General features: G+C 36.9%; 3 protein-coding genes and 1 pseudogene across 3 annotated transcripts; all 4 read right to left on the bottom strand.

The window, feature by feature from the left end:
- Nucleotides 1-5: 5 nt before the first annotated feature.
- On the bottom strand, nucleotides 6-2,275 carry LOC147292716 (cytochrome P450 CYP749A22-like). The gene is made up of 5 exons (XM_086232515.1): nucleotides 1,952-2,275; nucleotides 1,651-1,874; nucleotides 1,273-1,505; nucleotides 691-1,069; nucleotides 6-584 (listed from the first exon to the last, which is right to left on the bottom strand). The coding sequence occupies exons 1-5, from the start codon at nucleotides 2,235-2,237 to the stop codon at nucleotides 156-158; spliced, it is 1,551 nt and encodes a 516-aa protein (XP_086088641.1). The 5' UTR covers nucleotides 2,238-2,275; the 3' UTR covers nucleotides 6-155.
- Nucleotides 2,276-3,131: 856 nt separating this feature from the next.
- Nucleotides 3,132-5,279, bottom strand: LOC147292715 (cytochrome P450 CYP749A22-like). Its single transcript, XM_086232516.1, has 5 exons — nucleotides 4,967-5,279; nucleotides 4,666-4,889; nucleotides 4,284-4,516; nucleotides 3,698-4,076; nucleotides 3,132-3,591 (listed from the first exon to the last, which is right to left on the bottom strand). The coding sequence occupies exons 1-5, from the start codon at nucleotides 5,250-5,252 to the stop codon at nucleotides 3,163-3,165; spliced, it is 1,551 nt and encodes a 516-aa protein (XP_086088642.1). The 5' UTR covers nucleotides 5,253-5,279; the 3' UTR covers nucleotides 3,132-3,162.
- Nucleotides 5,280-6,260: 981 nt separating this feature from the next.
- LOC147292714 (tRNA ligase 1 pseudogene) lies at nucleotides 6,261-7,043 on the bottom strand (annotated as a pseudogene).
- Nucleotides 7,044-16,415: 9,372 nt separating this feature from the next.
- LOC147292713 (cytochrome P450 CYP749A22-like) lies at nucleotides 16,416-18,680 on the bottom strand. The gene is made up of 5 exons (XM_086230500.1): nucleotides 18,350-18,680; nucleotides 18,049-18,272; nucleotides 17,672-17,904; nucleotides 17,088-17,466; nucleotides 16,416-16,981 (listed from the first exon to the last, which is right to left on the bottom strand). Exons 1-5 carry the CDS (start codon nucleotides 18,633-18,635, stop codon nucleotides 16,550-16,552), a joined length of 1,554 nt encoding a protein of 517 aa, XP_086086626.1. The 5' UTR covers nucleotides 18,636-18,680; the 3' UTR covers nucleotides 16,416-16,549.
- Nucleotides 18,681-19,147: the final 467 nt, after the last annotated feature.

Raw genomic sequence — 19,147 nt, 5'->3', positions numbered from 1 at the left:
AAAAATTAGCAAAAAGGATTATTGAATCCTCGGCATATGTAATATATCTTATGATTATTGAATTACAAGCTACCATATCCAAAGGCATTAATAATGTCTCTGGGTATTGTAAAACATCAAGTGCAAGGTTTATTGGCAGTTCTGGTGTTCACAGTTCACAGTGAGTGTAGGATTACTTGAACTCCATGTTGTGGTCGAATTGTAAGATAATGAAAGGGTGAGTGGATATAAGCTGGGGAGAGGGTGAAGGCGTAGCGTTGTAGAATCATTGACAGAGCAATCTTTACTTCAGTAGTTGCAAAGTTCATGCCTACACATATTCGAGGTCCCATTCCAAAGGGTAAGAATGCGGCTATGTTATTGTTGGTAGCTTTAACAACCCCTTCTGCAAATCGATCTGGTTTGAAAAGATGCACGTCTTGTCCCCAGAACTGAGGGTCATGGTTAATTGCTATATTTGGGATGCGCAATTCAACATTAGAAGGAACAATGAGGTTTCCCAGTTTAACATCCCGTTCAGCTCTCCTTACAATTCCATCAACAGGAGGATATAGCCTTAGAGACTCATTGATGATCATACTCATCTGCATACATGAAAATGAAAAATTCAGAACAAATCAGCATTTCAAATTTAATTGAACATTTCTGCATTTTAGACAAGAATTTGATTGGGGTTCTTGACTTTCTTACTGTTTTTAGTTTGGCAATGCCATCGGCATCTGGAGTTTGTTTGCCAAATAAGTGCAGGACCTCTTTTCTTGCTTCCTCTTGCCAATCCGTATGGTGTGCCAGAAGAAACACAATCCAAGCCAGCAAAGTATTAGTGGTTTCTTGTCCAGCAAAGTAAAACGTCTTGCAATCATCAACTATCTCATCCACCGAAACCCTCTGGTTGTCATTGGAATCATGATGAGCATTTAACAGCAATCCAAGATAATCACTCCCAAAGCCGTCTTCTTCTCCAGTTATTACTTTCTTTTCTCTTTTCTTTACAATCCCTAATATGGAGTCGCGTATTCCTTTCTCAAGCTCCTCTGATTCGGCCTCATCATTGGTTTTAAAAAACTTACTGCAATATTGAATGGAAGACTAAACATGAGAAGTGACAACAGACATAACCCTCCAATAATATTGTTGTGAAAAGTTTCTCCAATATCAAATGAAATTGGTCATATTTCTCATAATCTCAAGAAAATATGTGGTTATGTACAATTGTGCTCAATTTCAAAAATGGGAACTCTGCCAATTTGAGATTTAGTTAAGTGAAATTACCTGAAGCCAGGAAACCTGAGTTTGTAAGCATTTTTGAATACCAATGAGGATAACTTGATCAACATGTCAAAAATGTTCTTCCCTTCTAAGTAGCTGCTGCCAAATGCTGTCCTGGAAATCACTTCAGAAGTGAACAACCTAAATTCTTCAAACACCTCAATCTCTTTTCCTTCATGATTTTTCCACCTTTCTAGCATTGTCTCAGTGCTAGTTATCATTTCTGGAATCATACTCTAGAAATAGTAAAACAAAACCATCATGCAATTAGCAAATTTTACCTTAAATTTACTCTCTTGTTTATTAAATAATTGATAATAACTACTACTACTACTACAGTAGTCTTTGCAAGAATTATCAATAGTAACTGTAACAACTTACTTTTAAGCTCTCCCCATGGAAGGCATGGTTGGCCAGCTTTCGCAATTTGGCCCATTTTTCACCTTCGGATGCCGAAATGCCATCTCCAAATAGCTTTTTCACATAGTATTGGGACTTCTTTTTTGGGTAAGCTCTATCTTTGTTATTCAGTATCTCTTTGCACAACTCAGGTTCTGTAATGACCAGCTCAGCTCGAGAACCATACCATTGAAGAAAAATCTTCCCTGTTGGAAAAGATGAACAAAATATCTCATGGAACTAAGATCCAAATACCATAGTTAAGAGGTAGCTAGATTGTTACCATATATCTTGGTCCATGAGTGAATATGAGGTTGAACTTGAGATAATATGTCATGTGATAGATTTTTGGGCCTGCTCCCAGCTTCCTCTATCATGCTGGAGATTTCTTTCGTGTTTCCATGGATGAATCTGTAAGAAGGGCCTTTGATTCCCTGCTGACCCATCAAATTCTGCATGCGAGTTGGAATCCACCATAGTTTGTGAAAGATCTTGAAGAGAGCTAAGAGGAGGAGTAGACATAGAATGCCTGTAACAGTAGTGATTACTTGGACTCCGAACGAACTCATATTTGTGTGGTTGTATCTCTGAGCCACAACCTGAGTTTATTGCTTTTTGTTGATAATTATTAACTATTTTGGAAACATCTGGGTAAAGGTACTTTAATGAAAAATCAATTATGACACAAACAAGTTGCCATTTCTGACTTTCTTCGCCAGTAACAGGAATATATACTTGTGGGATCCAAAATAATTACATGGGCCAAACACCACAGAATAAACCATTTTGGGCCATAAAAGGCTATGCTGAACCAGTTGGGCTGGACAAAGGATGAAATCAGTCAAGCCCAAAACTATAGACCACTTAAATGGCACATGGCTATTTTCTGATGGGGGATAGAACGTAGAAATCCCACTACAACAGCCACATCCCACCAAAATCTCTACTAACTCACTTAGACCATGATTAAAGGGCAAGGGAAGTGAAGAGACGTGGAGTGGGATGGAAGAAGAATAAGGCATGATGAAGCCCATAAATACCAACAGGATGAACAATCAAAGGGGATAAAAAGGAATTTTTCTAACTTAAGCATCATAGTGTTTTTGGCAGGTACACCTCCCATCGGATTTCGCGGAACGACGATCGGAAATGAAATTCGGGCATCTCCAAAATCATCAAGAAATATTATTGTTGGCAAATTTTCAGATTTTTTGATTTTTAAATTGTGTTAAACGATTTATCAAACCAAAAAAATTCATTGGATAGTCAATCGGTTGGTACAAACTAAACCAAAGGGCAGTCATGAGGTCATTACACACTGAATTTTAAAGAGTTCCAAACAGGAAAATCCAATTGAAGCCTCCAAAAATGAAAAACAAAGGAGCATAACTTATAAGGTTTAATGGCAACAGACTAACAAAGATTACATCCGTTATTACAAGCTACCATATCCAAAGGCAAGGTTTATTGGCAGTTCTGGTGTTCACATGCAGTTCACAGTGAGTGTAGGATTACTTGAACTCCATGTTGTGGTCGAACTGTAAGATAATGAAAGGGTGAGTGGATATAAGCTGGGGAAAGGGTGAAGGCGTAGCGTTGTAGAATCATTGACAGAGCAATCTTTGCTTCAGTAGTTGCAAAGTTCATGCCTACACATATTCGAGGTCCCATTCCAAAGGGTAAGAATGCAGCTATGTTATTGTTAGTAGCTTTTACAACCCCTTCTGCGAATCGCTCTGGTTTGAAAAGATGCACGTCTTGTCCCCAGAACTGAGGGTCATGGTGAAATGTTATATTTGGGATGCGCAATTCAACATTAGCAGGAACAATGAGGTTTCCCAGTCTAACATCCCCTTCAGCTCTCCTTATAATTCCATCAACAGGAGGATATAGCCTTAGAGACTCATTTATGATCATACTCATCTGCATACATGAAAATGAAAAATTCAGAACAAATCAGCATTTCAAATTTAATTGAACATTTCTGCATTTTAGACAAGAATTTGATTGGGGTTCTTGACTTTCTTACTGTTTTTAGTTTGGCAATGCCGTCGGCATCTGGAGTTTGTTTGCCAAATAAGTGCAGGACCTCTTTTCTTGCTTCCTCTTGCCAATCCGTATGGTGTGCCAGAAGAAACACAGTCCAAGCCAGCAAAGTATTAGTGGTTTCTTGTCCAGCAAAGTAAAACGTCTTGCAATCATCAACTATCTCATCCACCAAAACCCTCTGGTTGTCATTGTTATCATGATGAGCCTTTAACAGCAATCCAAGATAATCACTCCCAAAGCTGTCTTCTTCTCCAGTTATTACTTTCTTTTCTCTTTTCTTTACAATCCCTAATATGGAGTCGCGTATTCCTTTCTCAAGCTCCTCTGATTCGGCCTCATCATTGGTTTTAAAAAACTTACTGCAATATTGAATGGAAGACTAAACATGAGAAGTGACAACAGACATAACCCTCCAATAATGTTGTAGTGAATACTGAATAGTTTCTCCAATATCAAATGAAATTGGTCATATTTCTCATAATCTCGAGAAAACATGTGGTTATGTACAATTGTGCTCAATTTCAAAAATGGGAACTCTGCCAATTTCGAGATTTAAATGAAATTACCTGAAGCCAGGAAACCTGGGTTTGTAAGCATTTTTGAATACCAATGAGGATAACTTGATCAACATGTCAAAAATGTTCTTCCCTTCTAAGTAGCTGCTGCCAAATGCTGTCCTGGAAATCACTTCAGAAGTGAACAACCTAAATTCTTCAAACACCTCAATCTCTTTTCCTTCAAGATTTTTCCACCTTTCTAGCATTGTCTCAGTGCTAGTTATCATTTCTGGAATCATACTCTAGAAATAGTAAAACAAAACCATCATGGAATTAGCAAATTTTACCTTAAATTTACTCTCTTGTTATTAAATAATTGATAATAACTACTACTACTACAGTAGTCTTTGCAAGAATTATCAGTAGTAACTGTAACAAACTAACAACTTACTTTTAAGCTCTCTCCATGGAAGGCATGGTTGGCCAGCTTTCGCAATTTGGCCCATTTTTCACCTTCGGATGTCGAAATGCTATCTCCTAATAGCTTCTTCACATAGTATTGGAACTTCTGTTTTGTGTAAGCTCTATCTTTGTTATTCAGTATCTCTTTGCACAACTCAGGTTCTGTAATGACCAGCTCAGCTTGAGAACCATACCATTGAAGAAAAATCTTCCCTGTTGGAAAAGATGAACAAAATTTCTCATGGAAATAATATCCAAATACCATAGTTAAGAGGTAGCTAGATTGTTACCATATATCTTGGTCCATGAGTGAATATGAGGTTGAACTTGAGATAATATGTCATGTGATAGATTTTTGGGCCTGCTCCCAGCTTCCTCTGTCATGCTGGAGATTTCTTTGGTGTTTCCATGGATGAATCTGTAAGAAGGGCCTTTGATTCCCTGCAGACCCATCAAATTTTGTATGCGAGTTGGAATCCACCATAGTTTGTGAAAGATCTTGAAGAGAGCTAAGAGGAGGAGTAGACACAGAATGCCTGAAACAGTAGGGATTACTTGGACTCCGAACGAACTCATTTTTGTGTGTTTCTATCTCTGACCCACAACCAGAGTTTATTGCTTTTTATTGATAATTATTAACTATTTTGGTAACATCTGGGTCTTTACTTTAATGAAAAATCAATGATGACACAAACAAGTTGCCATTTTTGACTTTCTTCCAGTAATTTACTAATTTGTATCCCAATTTAAAAACGCTTGAATCCTTAGGCAAAGGCATGGTTTCTCCTTGAGTTTGTCAAATAATAATTTGACACTTGGTTCTTTTTTCTTTTCTTCTGTTCTTTTTCTTATATGGGCACTGTCAGTTAGTTTTAACAGAACAACATTTCTAAAATAAACATGTGCCTATATGTGGGTGGATGTATATACAGCTGACGTGGTGTGTTCATGCTGCTTAATAATTTCTCCAACCATGAATGCTACCATTTTTTCTTGTAACTTATGTGGTTAATTTTCCAGTTGTAGTGAAATGGAATATGCATATTCAACACATACCATCTTTTAATGCATCCTTCTAGATAGAATAGAATGTTATTACATGACTATTCAAGTCTGCAAATTAGATTGGAGGCAATGGACCATGCTTATTGCTTATTCTACAAATAAACAACTGTGAAATACTGAAATGTGAGCTAAAACCAAGTCAGTTCTAATGATTTTTGTTAGGCTTAATTGCTTACTCGATCTAGGTTGTTGAGATTAGATTTGGTACAAATTTGTGGCTCTTTATTACATGGATATCTTTGCTTGTTTGAAACTCTAAACAGTTTCGGGATATACAGATCCTTGTTAGGTTCCTGACGCATTTCAAGAAACAATTTGCAAAGCAGCAAGAACAGGAACCAGCGAACTCTTAAGGGACCTCAAACTCAAAGCAGAGGTTGCACTTTCTTTTTATCAATGAGATAGCAAATGATCCAAAGGCATCAATGTCTGTGTACTTGATACACCAAGTGCAAGATTTATTGGCAACTCTAGTCTTGGCAGGCAAAATTCTTACCAGGAAAGAATACAATCAGACCCTCAGCCTTTGGAACAGTGTTCCTGGCTGATCGAAGGACCGGGGCTTGATGGTGTAACTCCCCGCTCCGTCTCAAGATCACCCTCTTCATCTCTTCCTCCATCAACAATGGCCAAGAAATCTTCAGCCCTTACTAAATTTCCAGCAGATCCTATGAGAACCTGATTCTGAGGGCTGCGTTTTGCATATTGTTCAAGAAAAGGCTCAGCCTCACTGAGGTACACTGATGATGACAGCTGTTTGTTTCCACATTTCCTTCGTTTGTATACGGCCCTGAACATGAAGGAAAAATTTCTACCAACTGAAAGTCTTAGGTAGTGAGTAAAAAAAAAAAAAAAAACATGGTAAAGTTGTACAAAGTCACCATTCATCAAGCATCTTGCTGAGTTCCCTCTGCTTTCCTGCTGAAGTGCCCCATGTTTTCATTTGCCTATAATGACATAAGTAAAGAATAATTAGTTCATAAAACATGATTCAGTTGGACTAGCATGAAAATATTACAGTTCTTAAGAAAAATGTAAGCACTATTGGCTTTTTTTTTTAAATGACCACCGCAACGGATTATAACACCAAATTCCTCATATAACCCATTATATATGTTATAAAAAATTAGCTCCATTTATGTAACATCTTTAAATACTGCTATGAACCATCATGTTAAGAAAACTTATAAAGGCTTAACGGAGCCCAGAAGGAGCTCACAGGAGCTTAAGAATGCCCATTACAGCCCACAGCACAAGTGCCAGGCTCATTGACTCATTAGGCAAGAGGGGGGACGCTTTCATCGAGTGCAAGACAGGAACAGGAACAAAGCTCACATCTAAGCGATGTGGGATTTAGAGCTTTTACCAATTCACTATTCTGGAAAAGTGTAAAAACAACAAGAAGCGTAGTATGGCATCATGGTATCAACTTGTCTTCCTTTACAGGTCTCCAAGGTTTGAATGTTAACGGCAAGTTACAATATCTTATTGTATATAATCAGTTCGGTTTGGGTTGACTTGAATTAGTAATCCACTAACTTGTCAGTCACCCAATCTAATTCAAACAATGTTGAGACAAAAAAAGAAAAAAAAGAACTGAGCAGACCCATCAAGTTGAGAGTCAACGAGTGAGTCTTCCCATGAGACATGTCCCAATGGGGCATCTCTCAAATAAGGTGGGCTCCTCAACACATGGGACCCACCTCATTGTGAGAGATGCCATGGAAGACTCAAGCTGAGTCAACTCAGTTTGGACAGTAAAATGCCCAGCCCTTGTAATCAATCATTTGCCAAAGACATGACAACATGCAATACCTCATTTTAAGTTTCAGAAATAACACGTGTAACTGTGTAAGATAGGCTTAGAACCTCACCTCAAGTAATAGGCTTTATAAGCAGCTGGACCTTCTTTGAAAAGAATTGACAAACCATATATTGCGAATCAAAAAGGTTCGTATCTGCAGTGAAAGATAAGAACAATCAACATTTAGTAGTTTTAATACTCTAAACCCCTCATATAAAGATTCTAAATTTGAACGGTACATAATGTATAGAAATTGCATTGTATAAGTACTAATATGCACGTAGAAGAAGCGACAAAATTAAGAAGATTTAACAACAATTCGTTAAGTGTTGTTCGTTTACAACTGTTCTCAAAAGCCTAAGTTGTTATGATGTGGGTCCAGCAATTCGTTAAGTGTTGTTCGTTTACAACTGTTCTCAAAAGCCTAAGTTGTTATGATGTGGGTCAATTATTATTTCATACTCTTAAAGACAAGTATTTCCCCTTCAACTTAATAATCCTTTCCTATAAATAACACACTATTTGAACTTCTCTGATTCATTCACCAGATTATATTCCCATAATACTGGTTTCCATATATCAGCACAAATAATCACAAATATATTTGAGAAAACATTTAAGAGGGACTTAAGGTCTAACAAAAACAAGAAGGATAAAGGACAAGGATTATAAGAATGTGTTGTTAGTACTAAATAATTTGTTTACAGGATATTAAATTATTAGAGAAAATTACAGATTTAGTACACTTACTTCATAGCTAGTTCAGTTTTAGTATATAATCTTTTTTAAGTTCCGTTTTGGTCCAATTATTATCTAACTTATTCGGTTTTGGTCCATTTCGTTTATTTTCGATGGATGCCGTTAAATTGAGGGACAAATATGTAATTTCTTCATAAAAAAATTTATAAACTTAAAAAATAAAACTTTAAATCAAATTCAAAAAAAAAAAAAAACAAACAAAAATCATCTCCTCCCTCCCTCCCCCCACCTGAGCTTGTATGTTTCCCCTGTAGGTATAAATGATATATAATTTTTTTTTTCATTTATAGAAGTAAAGATTGAATTGTATGAGGTTGATTACCACTACAAGAAAAAACTATTTGGGCGACGAAACTTTGGGAGAGGAATTCAAATTCGTCACCCAAAGCAACTTTGGGCGACGAACCCTAAAATTTGTCGCCTAAGCCCATCAAGGTTAAAGCGACGAACATTTTTTTCGCCCAAAGTGACTTTGGGCGACGAATAAAATGTTCGTCGCCTTAAGCGACTTTGGGTGACGACAATAATCCGTCGCCTAAAATTACACGCCAAAATGGTGGTTTGGCCATACTTTGGGCAACGACATTTCCAGTTCCTCACCCAAAGTGACTTTGGGCGACGACATTTTCTGTTCCTCACCCAAAGTCACTTTGGGCGACGAACATTTTCCTCGCCCAAAGTTACTTTAGGCGAGGAAATTTTCAGTTCCTCGCCCAAAGTGGCTTTGGGTGACGAATATGTTCCTCACCTAAGCTAACTTTGGGCGACGAAATTTGTATTTCCTCGCCCAAAGTCTCAGTGTCTTTTTTTGTGTACAATTTTATGTATGTAATAACATACGATGCGATCGTGTTTCCAACTATCCGAACCGTTCATTTTTTAATTCCCCACACAAAGATCATCGTCACAAAAAATTAGTTCAATCGGAAATGTACAAGTTAGGTAACAGTGCTCGAACTTATGAACAATTGTGAATTTTCTAATACTAATCGAACAAGTTGATGAATTTCGATTTGGCCGATTTTTTGTAGGGATGATCTTTGAGTATAAACGAATAAAATGAACGGCTCCGATCGTTGAAATCATATTGTAGTCTTCATAATTGTTGAATCGACAAAGTTTCAACGAAAAAGTTAATAGAATTATACTCTTCAAGTGTATTTATATGTAGAACCTCAAATTTTTATCATGTTTTTAATGATCCAAACCGATCATTTCTTAGTCCCCCACTCAAAGATTATTCATACAAAAAAGTATCTCAATCGGAGATGTAGAAGTTAGGTTTAGTGTTTAGGGTGTATGAACGATCATGATTTTTATAATGATAATCGAAAAGGTAGATGAACTCCGATTGAGCCGATTTTTTGCAAGGATGATCTTTAAGTATGAACATAGATGATGAACGGCTCTGATCGTTGTAATCACGTTGTGCTCTTCATAATTATTGAAACAACAAAGTTTCAACGAAAGAATTAATATAATTTTATTCTTCAAGTGTAGAAACCGTTTATTTATATGTAGAAGCTAATATCTCGATTTTGTTTTAAACCATCTGAATCGTTCATTTTTTAGTTTCTCACTCAAAGATCATCCTTGCAAAAAATTAGCTCAATCGGAGATGTAGAAATTAGGTAACAGTGAAATTATTTTATTACATATTTTATATATATATATTTTATATTTCTATATATTTAAAATTATAAATATAATTTAGTAAATAAGTTAAAATGTAGAATCCTATTGTATATTATTAGGTATAAAATCTTATTATAATGATTTATTATATATATATTTTAAATACTAAATATAAATTATAAATTTGCAAAAAAAATGGTTAAAGAAGTAGACTTTGGGTGACGAATGTATAGATTCCTCATCCAAAGTCACTTTAGGCGAGGAAATAATCTCTTTGTCGCCTAAGGTATCTTTGAGCGACTAAGTAAATTCGTCGCCTAAAGTGACTTTGGGCGAGGAATATATAGATTTGTCGCCCAAACTCCAGTTCCTTTTTTATGTGCATTTATATTTAGGTATAAAAATATGATGCGATTGTGTTTTCAACGATTTGAACCATTTATTTTTTAGTTTCATACTCAAAGATCATTTATGCAAAAATTTAGTTTAATCGAAGAAGTAAAAGTTAGGTAACGGTGGTCGAATTAATGAACGATTGTGGTTTTTATAATGATACTTCAACGGCTTGATGAATTCCGATTTGGCTAATTTTTTGCAGAGATGATCTTTGTGTATGAACATAGAAAATGAACGGCTCCGATTGTTGAAATTACATTGTGGTCTTCCCAATTATTGAAACGACAAAGTTTCAACAAAAGAGTTAATAAAATTATACTTTTCAAGTGTCGAAACAGTTCATTTATATGCAGATGGTCATATCTCGATGGTGTTTCCAACGATCTAAACCGTTAATTGTTTAGTTCCCCACTTAAGGATCATCCATGCAAAAAATTAGCTCAATCGGAGATGTAGAAGTTAGGTAACGGTGAAATTATTTTAATACATATTTGATATATATTAAAATTATAAATATAATTTAGTAATTAAGTTAAAATTTAGAATCCAATTGTATATTATTAAGTATATTATAATCTCCTAATGATTTATTATATATATTTTAAATACTAAATATATTTGTTAATAAAAAAACACTAAATATAAATTATAAATTTGCAAATAAAGTCTTAGGTGACGAAATACGAATTTCGTCGCCCAAAGGGAGATTGGGCGACGAAATAATTTCCCCATTTCGTCGCCCAAAGGTGAGAATTTCACAAAAAAATTGGCGGGGTGAATTTGCGCTAAAAATTTCACCCACTTAGGCGAGGAATCTGATTTCGTCGCCCAAAGGGACTTTAGGCGACGAAATGGTTAGTTTGTCGCCTAAAGTGCCTTTGGGCGACTAAATCAGCTTCCTCGCCCAAAGTCTTTTCGATTAACCCTCCCCCAGATCTGCTTTTCTTCTTCTTTATTTCCTTTCTTTCTTTTCTCCCCTGCCATCTCTTCTCTTATTCCTCTCCCCTGCTTCAACCTAGACTCAACCACCCATCACCCTCCCCGACCACCTATCTCCCTCCCTGACCGCCGCCCTCCCCGACCGCCACCCTCCCCACCGAAACCCAACCCAGCTCCTCCTATTTCTCTCTCCCCGACCACCTATCTCCCTCCCTGACTGCCGCCCTCCCCACCGAAACCCAACCCAGCTCCTCCTATTTCTCTCTCCCCGAAACCCATCCCCATCCCCACACCAAACCACCTACTCACCCTCTCTAGTCTTTTCCACTTGTCCTCCTAAACCCTCTGAACGCTTTCTTTGGCTGCAAGCCTGTGACCCTTTGCAGTTTGATGCAGGTTGGTGGCCGGTTTCATGATCTAACTTTGGTTGTCAAATAGAGAAGGATCGACAATGTTTATTTGTGTTGATTGTTGTGCTTTGGACATTGGAATTATATGGAGCGGTATGAGATTGTGAAGGATATTGGGTTTGGGAATTTTGGGGTTGCAAGGCTGGTCGGAGATAAGTGGACCAGAGAGGCCAGAAGGTCTGTTTCATCTCCTTCACCTCTTATCTTACTTTTTTTTTTTTGGTGTCAATTCTCTCACTTTTTTTTCCTTTCTTTTTGATGTTTGAATTCTGGGAATTGGGTTTTTTTGTTTTTCATTTCTTTGGTGTTGCAAATAGTCGAACATGTGCAAAGGGAGATCATGAACCACAGGTCATTGAAGCATCCAAATATTATTCAATTCAAAGAGGTGAAGCATCCAAATATTTTTCATTTCTTTTTAGCTACCCTTGTCATATTGTTTTCCTGATCCATTGAGAGATACTGATGGCATGTTCTCTATCAATTTTTTATAAGCATTGTTAGTATCTGTTAGTGTGCTTAAATTTGTAGGAGTCATTAGGAATTTTGTTAAAATACCTCTGTTAAAAATATGAACTTTACTTCTTGTCACTCTTTGTTAATGTGAATTGGAAATAGTCTTTACAATAGCCTATTTCTGAATTCTGATACAAAGATTTGTTTTTAAGAGTATTGGGCTCTCTTTCTTTCAGGTCCTGCTGACATCAACTCATCTAGCCATAGTAATGGAGTATGCTGCAGGAGGAAAACTCTTTGAGAGAAAATGCAATGCTGGTCGATTTAGTGAGGATAAGGTAAATTGATTCTGCTTTGACAGGTTAAAACTTAGAATTTGGGATCTCTTAATGTCCCCTGAAAGTGGAATCAATTCGAATTTTCGTCTACTTTATAATGGGAAAAAAGAGCTCCATGTTATCTTTTTGAAGCCTTTACTTAACAATCACTCATAATGTAGCAAAAATTTGCATCCTTTTGCATTTCTATTGTTCTTTTGCATCAGGCAAGGTTTTTCTTCCAGCAATTGATTTTAGGAGTTTGTTACTGTCATTCAATAGTCTGTAAATTGGAACTCTTCTATTAATGTGTTGTTATACTGCTATTTTTCCTCATGATCTTTGGTAGTGTTGATTGTAGTAAGGAATTAATTCATTTGTGGCAGCAAATCTGCCATAGAGACCTTAAGCTTGAAAATGTACTCTTGGATGGCAGCACAGCACCGTGTGTAAAATATGCGATTTAGAGTAATTATAAAATTTAGTTAAGTTGTTAAATTGTTGAATTGTTGAATTTAGTTTAATTGTTAAATTTTTTTAAATTGAATCTAGGACCACCGAGCTCGCATGCACTCCCGATCCCGATACCTCACTTGCTCCTGATGCTGCAGTCCAGGCCATTCCCTCACCTGTTCCTGATGCCACAGTCTAGGCCACTCCTTTTTTGGCTCCCGATGCTGTAGTCCAGCTCTTTTCAGCTCACCACTACAGTCAAGTTATAGGCACCTCGGCTCCCGCGTTATCAGGTGCGGCTTCCGTATCTATGCAATTCGGAGGACTGAAGTCGAAGCGGGTGAATAAATTTATTAATACATTTTGTATAAATTTATTAATACATTTGGGATATAAATTTATTAATTTTGTGTTATAAAGTTTTTGTGTTATATACATTTTGGATATAAAAAATATTAAATTTTTTTTTTATAAATAAAATAGGTTTTGTATAAATTTATTAATACATTTTGGATATAAATTTATTAATTTTGTGTTATATACATTTTGGATATAAAAAATATTAAATTAAAAAAATATATATAATTTTTTTTTAAAAAATAAAATAGGTTTAGGCGACGGAATTGTCCGTCGCCTAAATATACTTTGGGAGAGGAACTATTAATTCGTCGCCCAAAGTATGTTTAAGCAACGAAATGATTCGTCGCTTAAACATATTTTGGGCGACAAACCACATGTTCGTCGCCCAAAGTTACCTTAGGAGACGAACTAAATTGTTAGGAGACGAACTAAATTCGTCTCCCCATGTAGCTTTGGGCGACAAAATTGATAAGTTCATCGCCCAAACTCTTGGGCGTCATGATTTGGGCGACCAAATACTCGACGAAAACATTTCGTCACCCAAAGTTTTGGGCGACGAAAATCAACTTTGGGAGAGGAACTCGGTTCGTCGCTCAAACTGTTTTTTCTTGTAGTGTACCTACAGTCCTGCATTATTTCTCAGTGACAACTTGCTATGTGTTCTATAATTCTTTTCTCCCCAAAATTGTGAACTAGAAGGAACAACCCCACCCCAAACCAGCACCACCACCATCTCCTTCCTCCCATCCACTCCCCCAAAAAATAAATAAATAAATTAAAACAAACACTTTCCCCTTTTTGAATTCATCAAGAAATGAGAGCGACGGCCAAACGGCGCCGCTTCACGTGGCGGAGTGTTAGATATTTAGCCTTTGTTTCTGTTTGCTTTATTAATAATCCCTATTTGTCAGGGACTTAGTTAGCATTTGATCTATTCCTTAGGAGAATCCCATAAGTCTAGGGCTGTTAGACATGTGATATTGTTCTCTCTGTTTTTTATGTTCAGTAATTTTCTGTAAGCCTATTTAATCTAGGCCTCTCTATTTCATTTATGATAAGTCAAATTTTCACAAGTATTTTGCACTACAGTATTCAAAACTTTGATATTTAACATATGGTATCAGAGCTCCATCAAGGGACCTGATTATCAAAGAAGCAGCAGTCTTCTCACTTGCAACAGCAAGATCAAATGGTGTCAGAGAACAGTAGTACAGTAGTTTTGTGCAACCAGCAATCCCTCGCTTTGATGGTCACTATAAACATTAGAGCATGCTGATGGAAATTTTCTGCGATCTAAAGAGTATTGGAGTCTTGTAGAGAATGGTATTGCTGAACCAGTAGAAACTACAGTCCTGACTGAAGCACAGACGAAGGTTATGGAAGAACAAAAGCTGAAGGATTTGAAGACAAAGAATTACCTATTCCAGGCAATCGATCGTGCCATCCTGGAAACCATCCTCAAGAAGAACATTGCTAAAGATATCTGGGACTCCATGGCAAAGAAGTATCAAGGCACGGCAAGGGTCAAACGTGCACAACTTCAAGCTCTTCGCAAAGAGTTTGAGACTCTTCACATGAAGGGAAAGGAGTTAGTCAATGATTATTTTGCAAGAACACTGGTAATTGCAAATAAAATGTGTATTCATGGCAAGAAAATGGGAGATGTTGCAGTTATTGAGAAAATCCTTCGCTCGATGACTTCCAAATTTGATTATGTTGTGTGTTCCATTGAAGAATCGAATGACATTGATAGTCTTTCGATTGATGAGTTGCAGAGCTCATTGCTGGTACATGAGCAGAGGATGACTAGTCATGCTGTGGAGGAGCAAGCCTTGAACGTTACTATTCATGGAGAAACATCCCCTAGGAGAGGCAGAGGACGTGGTGGATTTCGAGGAGAAGGAAGAGGTAGAGGACACCAGCTTTCATACAGTCAAAGAGCACCATTTGACAAGGCAAATGTGGAATGTTATCACTGTCACAAGCTTGGGCATTTCCAATATGAATGTCCTGACAAAGAGAAGGAAACAAAGATGAATTTTGTAGAAACTGAAGAAGAGATGCTTTTGATGTTTTACATCGACAAGAAGGAGACTACATCAGGTAATACATGGTACTTAGACTCTGGCTGCAGCCATCACATGAGTGGTAACAAACTCTTATTTTCTGATTTAGATGACACTTTTAGAGAGAATGTGAAGCTTGGAAATAATACTAGCATATGTGTCATGGGAAAGGGTAACATTAAAGTTATGGTGAATAGCAGTATGTCCACTATTACTGGCGTGTTTTATGTTCCAGCCCTCAAAAGTAACTTGATTAGCCTTGGTCAGTTACAAGAGAAGGGATCATTCAAAAGGATTGCTGTCAAATTCATCATCCACAGAAGGGCTTTATTGCAGAGGTCAAGATGACAGGAAATTGGATGTTTCCTTTGCACACTCAGACTGAACACACTGATCCGATATGTCACAAATCAACAGTACAAGATCCTGCATGGCTGTGGCACTATCGATATGGGCACTTGAACTTTAATGGGCTAAAAACCTTGCAACAAAAGCAAATGGTGAAAGGACTTCCACATATTCAGTCTCCTTCAAAGGTTTGTGAGGATTGCATCATTGGCAAGCAGCATCGTGACTCATTTCCTAAAGAAAGCACATGGAGAGCTACGCAACCACTGCAGCTAGTCCATTCAGATATCTGTGGGCCAATTAATTCCACATCAAATAGCAACAAAAGGTATTTCATTACCTTTACTGATGACTATAGTCGAAAAACATGGGTTTATTTTTTGATAGAAAAGTCTGAGGCCATTGTTGTATTTAAAAGATTTAAAGCTCAAGTTGAGAAAGAAACTGGCCAGTCCATAAAGGTTTTTCGTACTAATCGTGGAGGTGAATTTACCTCACATGAGTTCACTAACTTGTGTGAGATAAATGGCATTCGTGGACAGCAGGAGAATATAACCTTAGAGACTCATTAATGATCATACTCATCTGCATGAAAATGAATATTTGAAATAGACATCAGGATTTCAAACTTAATTGAGAATAGACATCTGCATGATCATACTCATCAGAATTTGAAATAGACATCATGAAAATGAACTTATTTGAAATAGACATCAGGATTTGAAAAAGGATTATTGAATCCTCGGCATATGTAATATATCTTATTATTGAATTACAAGCTACCATATCCAAAGGCATTAATAATGTCTCTGGGTACTGTAAAACATCAAGTGCAAGGTTTATTGGCAGTTCTGGTGTTCACAGTTCACAGTGAGTGTAGGATTACTTGAACTCCATGTTGTGGTCGAACTGTAATAAGATAATGAAAGGGTGAGTGGATATAAGCCGGGGAAAGGGTGAAGGCGTAGCGTTGTAGAATCATTGACAGAGCAATCTTTACTTCAGTGGTTGCAAAGTTCATGCCTACACATATTCGAGGTCCCATTCCAAAGGGTAAGAATGCGGCTATGTTATTGTTGGTAGCTTTAACAACCCCTTCTGCAAATCGATCTGGTTTGAAAAGATGCACGTCTTGTCCCCAGAACTGAGGGTCATGGTTAATTGCTATATTTGGGATGCGCAATTCAACATTAGCAGGAACAATGAGGTTTCCCAGTCTAACATCCCCTTCAGCTCTCCTTACAATTGCATAAACAGGAGGATATAGCCTTAGAGACTCATTGATGATCATACTCATCTGCATACATGAAAATGAAAAATTCAGAACAAATCAGCATTTCAAATTTAATTGAACATTTCTGCATTTTAGACAAGAATTTGATTGGGGTTCTTGACTTTCTTACTGTTTTTAGTTTGGCAATGCCGTCGGCATCTGGAGTTTGTTTGCCAAATAAGTGCAGGACCTCTTTTCTTGCTTCCTCTTGCCAATCCGTATGGTGTGCCAGAAGAAACACAGTCCAAGCCAGCAAAGTATTAGTGGTTTCTTGTCCAGCAAAGTAAAACGTCTTGCAATCATCAACTATCTCATCCACCGAAACCCTCTGGTTGTCATTGTTATCATGATGAGCCTTTAACAGCAATCCAAGATAATCACTCCCAAAGCCGTCTTCTTCTCCAGTTATTACTTTCTTTTCTCTTTTCTTTACAATCCCTAATATGGAGTCGCGTATTCCTTTCTCAAGCTCCTCTGATTCGGCCTCATCATTGGTTTTAAAAAACTTACTGCAATATTGAATGGAAGACTAAACATGAGAAGTGACAACAGACATAACCCTCCAATAATATTGTTGTGAATAGTTTCTCCAATATCAAATGAAATTGGTCATATTTCTCATAATCTCGAGAAAATATGTGGTTATGTACAATTGTGCTCAATTTCAAAAATGGGAACTCTGCCAATTTCGAGATTTAGTTAAGTGAAATTAACCTGAAGCCAGGAAACCTAAGTTTGTAAGCATTTTTGAATATCAATGAGGATAACTTGATCAACATGTCAAAAATGTTCTTCCCTTCTAAGTAGCTGCTGCCAAATGCTGTCCTGGAAATCACTTCAGAAGTGAACAACCTAAATTCTTCAAACACCTCAATCTCTTTTCCTTCATGATTTTTCCACCTTTCTAGCATTGTCTCAGTGCTAGTTATCATTTCTGGAATCATACTCTAGAAATAGTAAAAGAAAACCATCATGCAAATAGCAAATTTTACCTTAAATTTAGTCTCTTGTTATTAAATAATTGATAATAACTACTACTACTACTACAGTAGTCTTTGCAAGAATTATCAATAGTAACTGTGACAACTTACTTTTAAGCTCTCTCCATGGAAGGCATGGTTGGCCAGCTTTCGCAATTTGGCCCATTTTTCACCTTCGGATGTCGAAATGCCATCTCCAAATAGCTTCTTCACATAGTATTGCAACTTCTTTTTTGGGTAAGCTCTGTCTTTGTTATTCAGTATCTCTTTGCACAACTCAGGTTCTGTAATGACCAGCTCAGCTCGAGAACCATACCATTGAAGAAAAATCTTCCCTGTTGGAAAAGATGAACAAAATTTCTCATGGAACTAAGATCCATATACCATAGTTAAGAGGTAGCTAGATTTTTACCATATATCTTGGTCCATGAGTGAATATGAGGTTGAACTTGAGATAATATGTCATGTGATAGATTTTTGGGCCTGCTCCCAGCTTCCTCTATCATGCTGGAGATTTCTTTGGTGTTTCCATGGATGAATCTGTAAGAAGGGCCTTTGATTCCCTGCTGACCCATCAAATTCTGTATGCGAGTTGGAATCCACCATAGTTTGTGAAAGATCTTGAAGAGAGCTAAGGGGAGGAGTAGACACAGAATGCCTGAAACAGTAGTGATTACTTGGACTCCGAACGAACTCATTTTTGTGTGGTTGTATCTCTGACCCACAACCTGAGTTTATTGCCTTTTGTTGATAATTATTAACTATTTTGGAAACGTGTGGGTAAAGGTACTTTAATGAAAAATCAATTATGACACAAACAAGTTGCCATTTTTGACTTTCTTCGCCAGTAACAGGAATATACTCCAGTAATTTACTAATTTGTATCCCAAATTCCCAATTCAAAAACGCTTGAATCCTTAGGCAAATACATAGTTTCTTCTTGAGTTTGTCAAATAATAATTTGACACTTGGTTCTTTTTTCTTTTCTTCTGTTCTTTTTCTTATATGGGCACTGTCAGTTAGTTTTAACGGAACAACATTTCTAAAATAAACATGTGCCTATATTTGGGTGGATGTATATACAGGAAAAATTTCTACCAACTGAAAGTCTTAGGTAGTGAGTAAAAAAAAAAAAAAACATGGTAAAGTTGTACAAAGTCACCATTCCTCAAGCATCTTGCTGAGTTCCCTCTGCTTTCCTGCTGAAGTG

The sequence above is a fragment of the Dryas octopetala genome, chromosome 2 (assembly GCF_963921425.1).
Source record: "Dryas octopetala chromosome 2, drDryOcto1.1, whole genome shotgun sequence".
NCBI classification, from domain to species: Eukaryota; Viridiplantae; Streptophyta; class Magnoliopsida; order Rosales; family Rosaceae; genus Dryas; species Dryas octopetala.
This window is presented reverse-complemented; position numbering and strand designations above follow the sequence as displayed.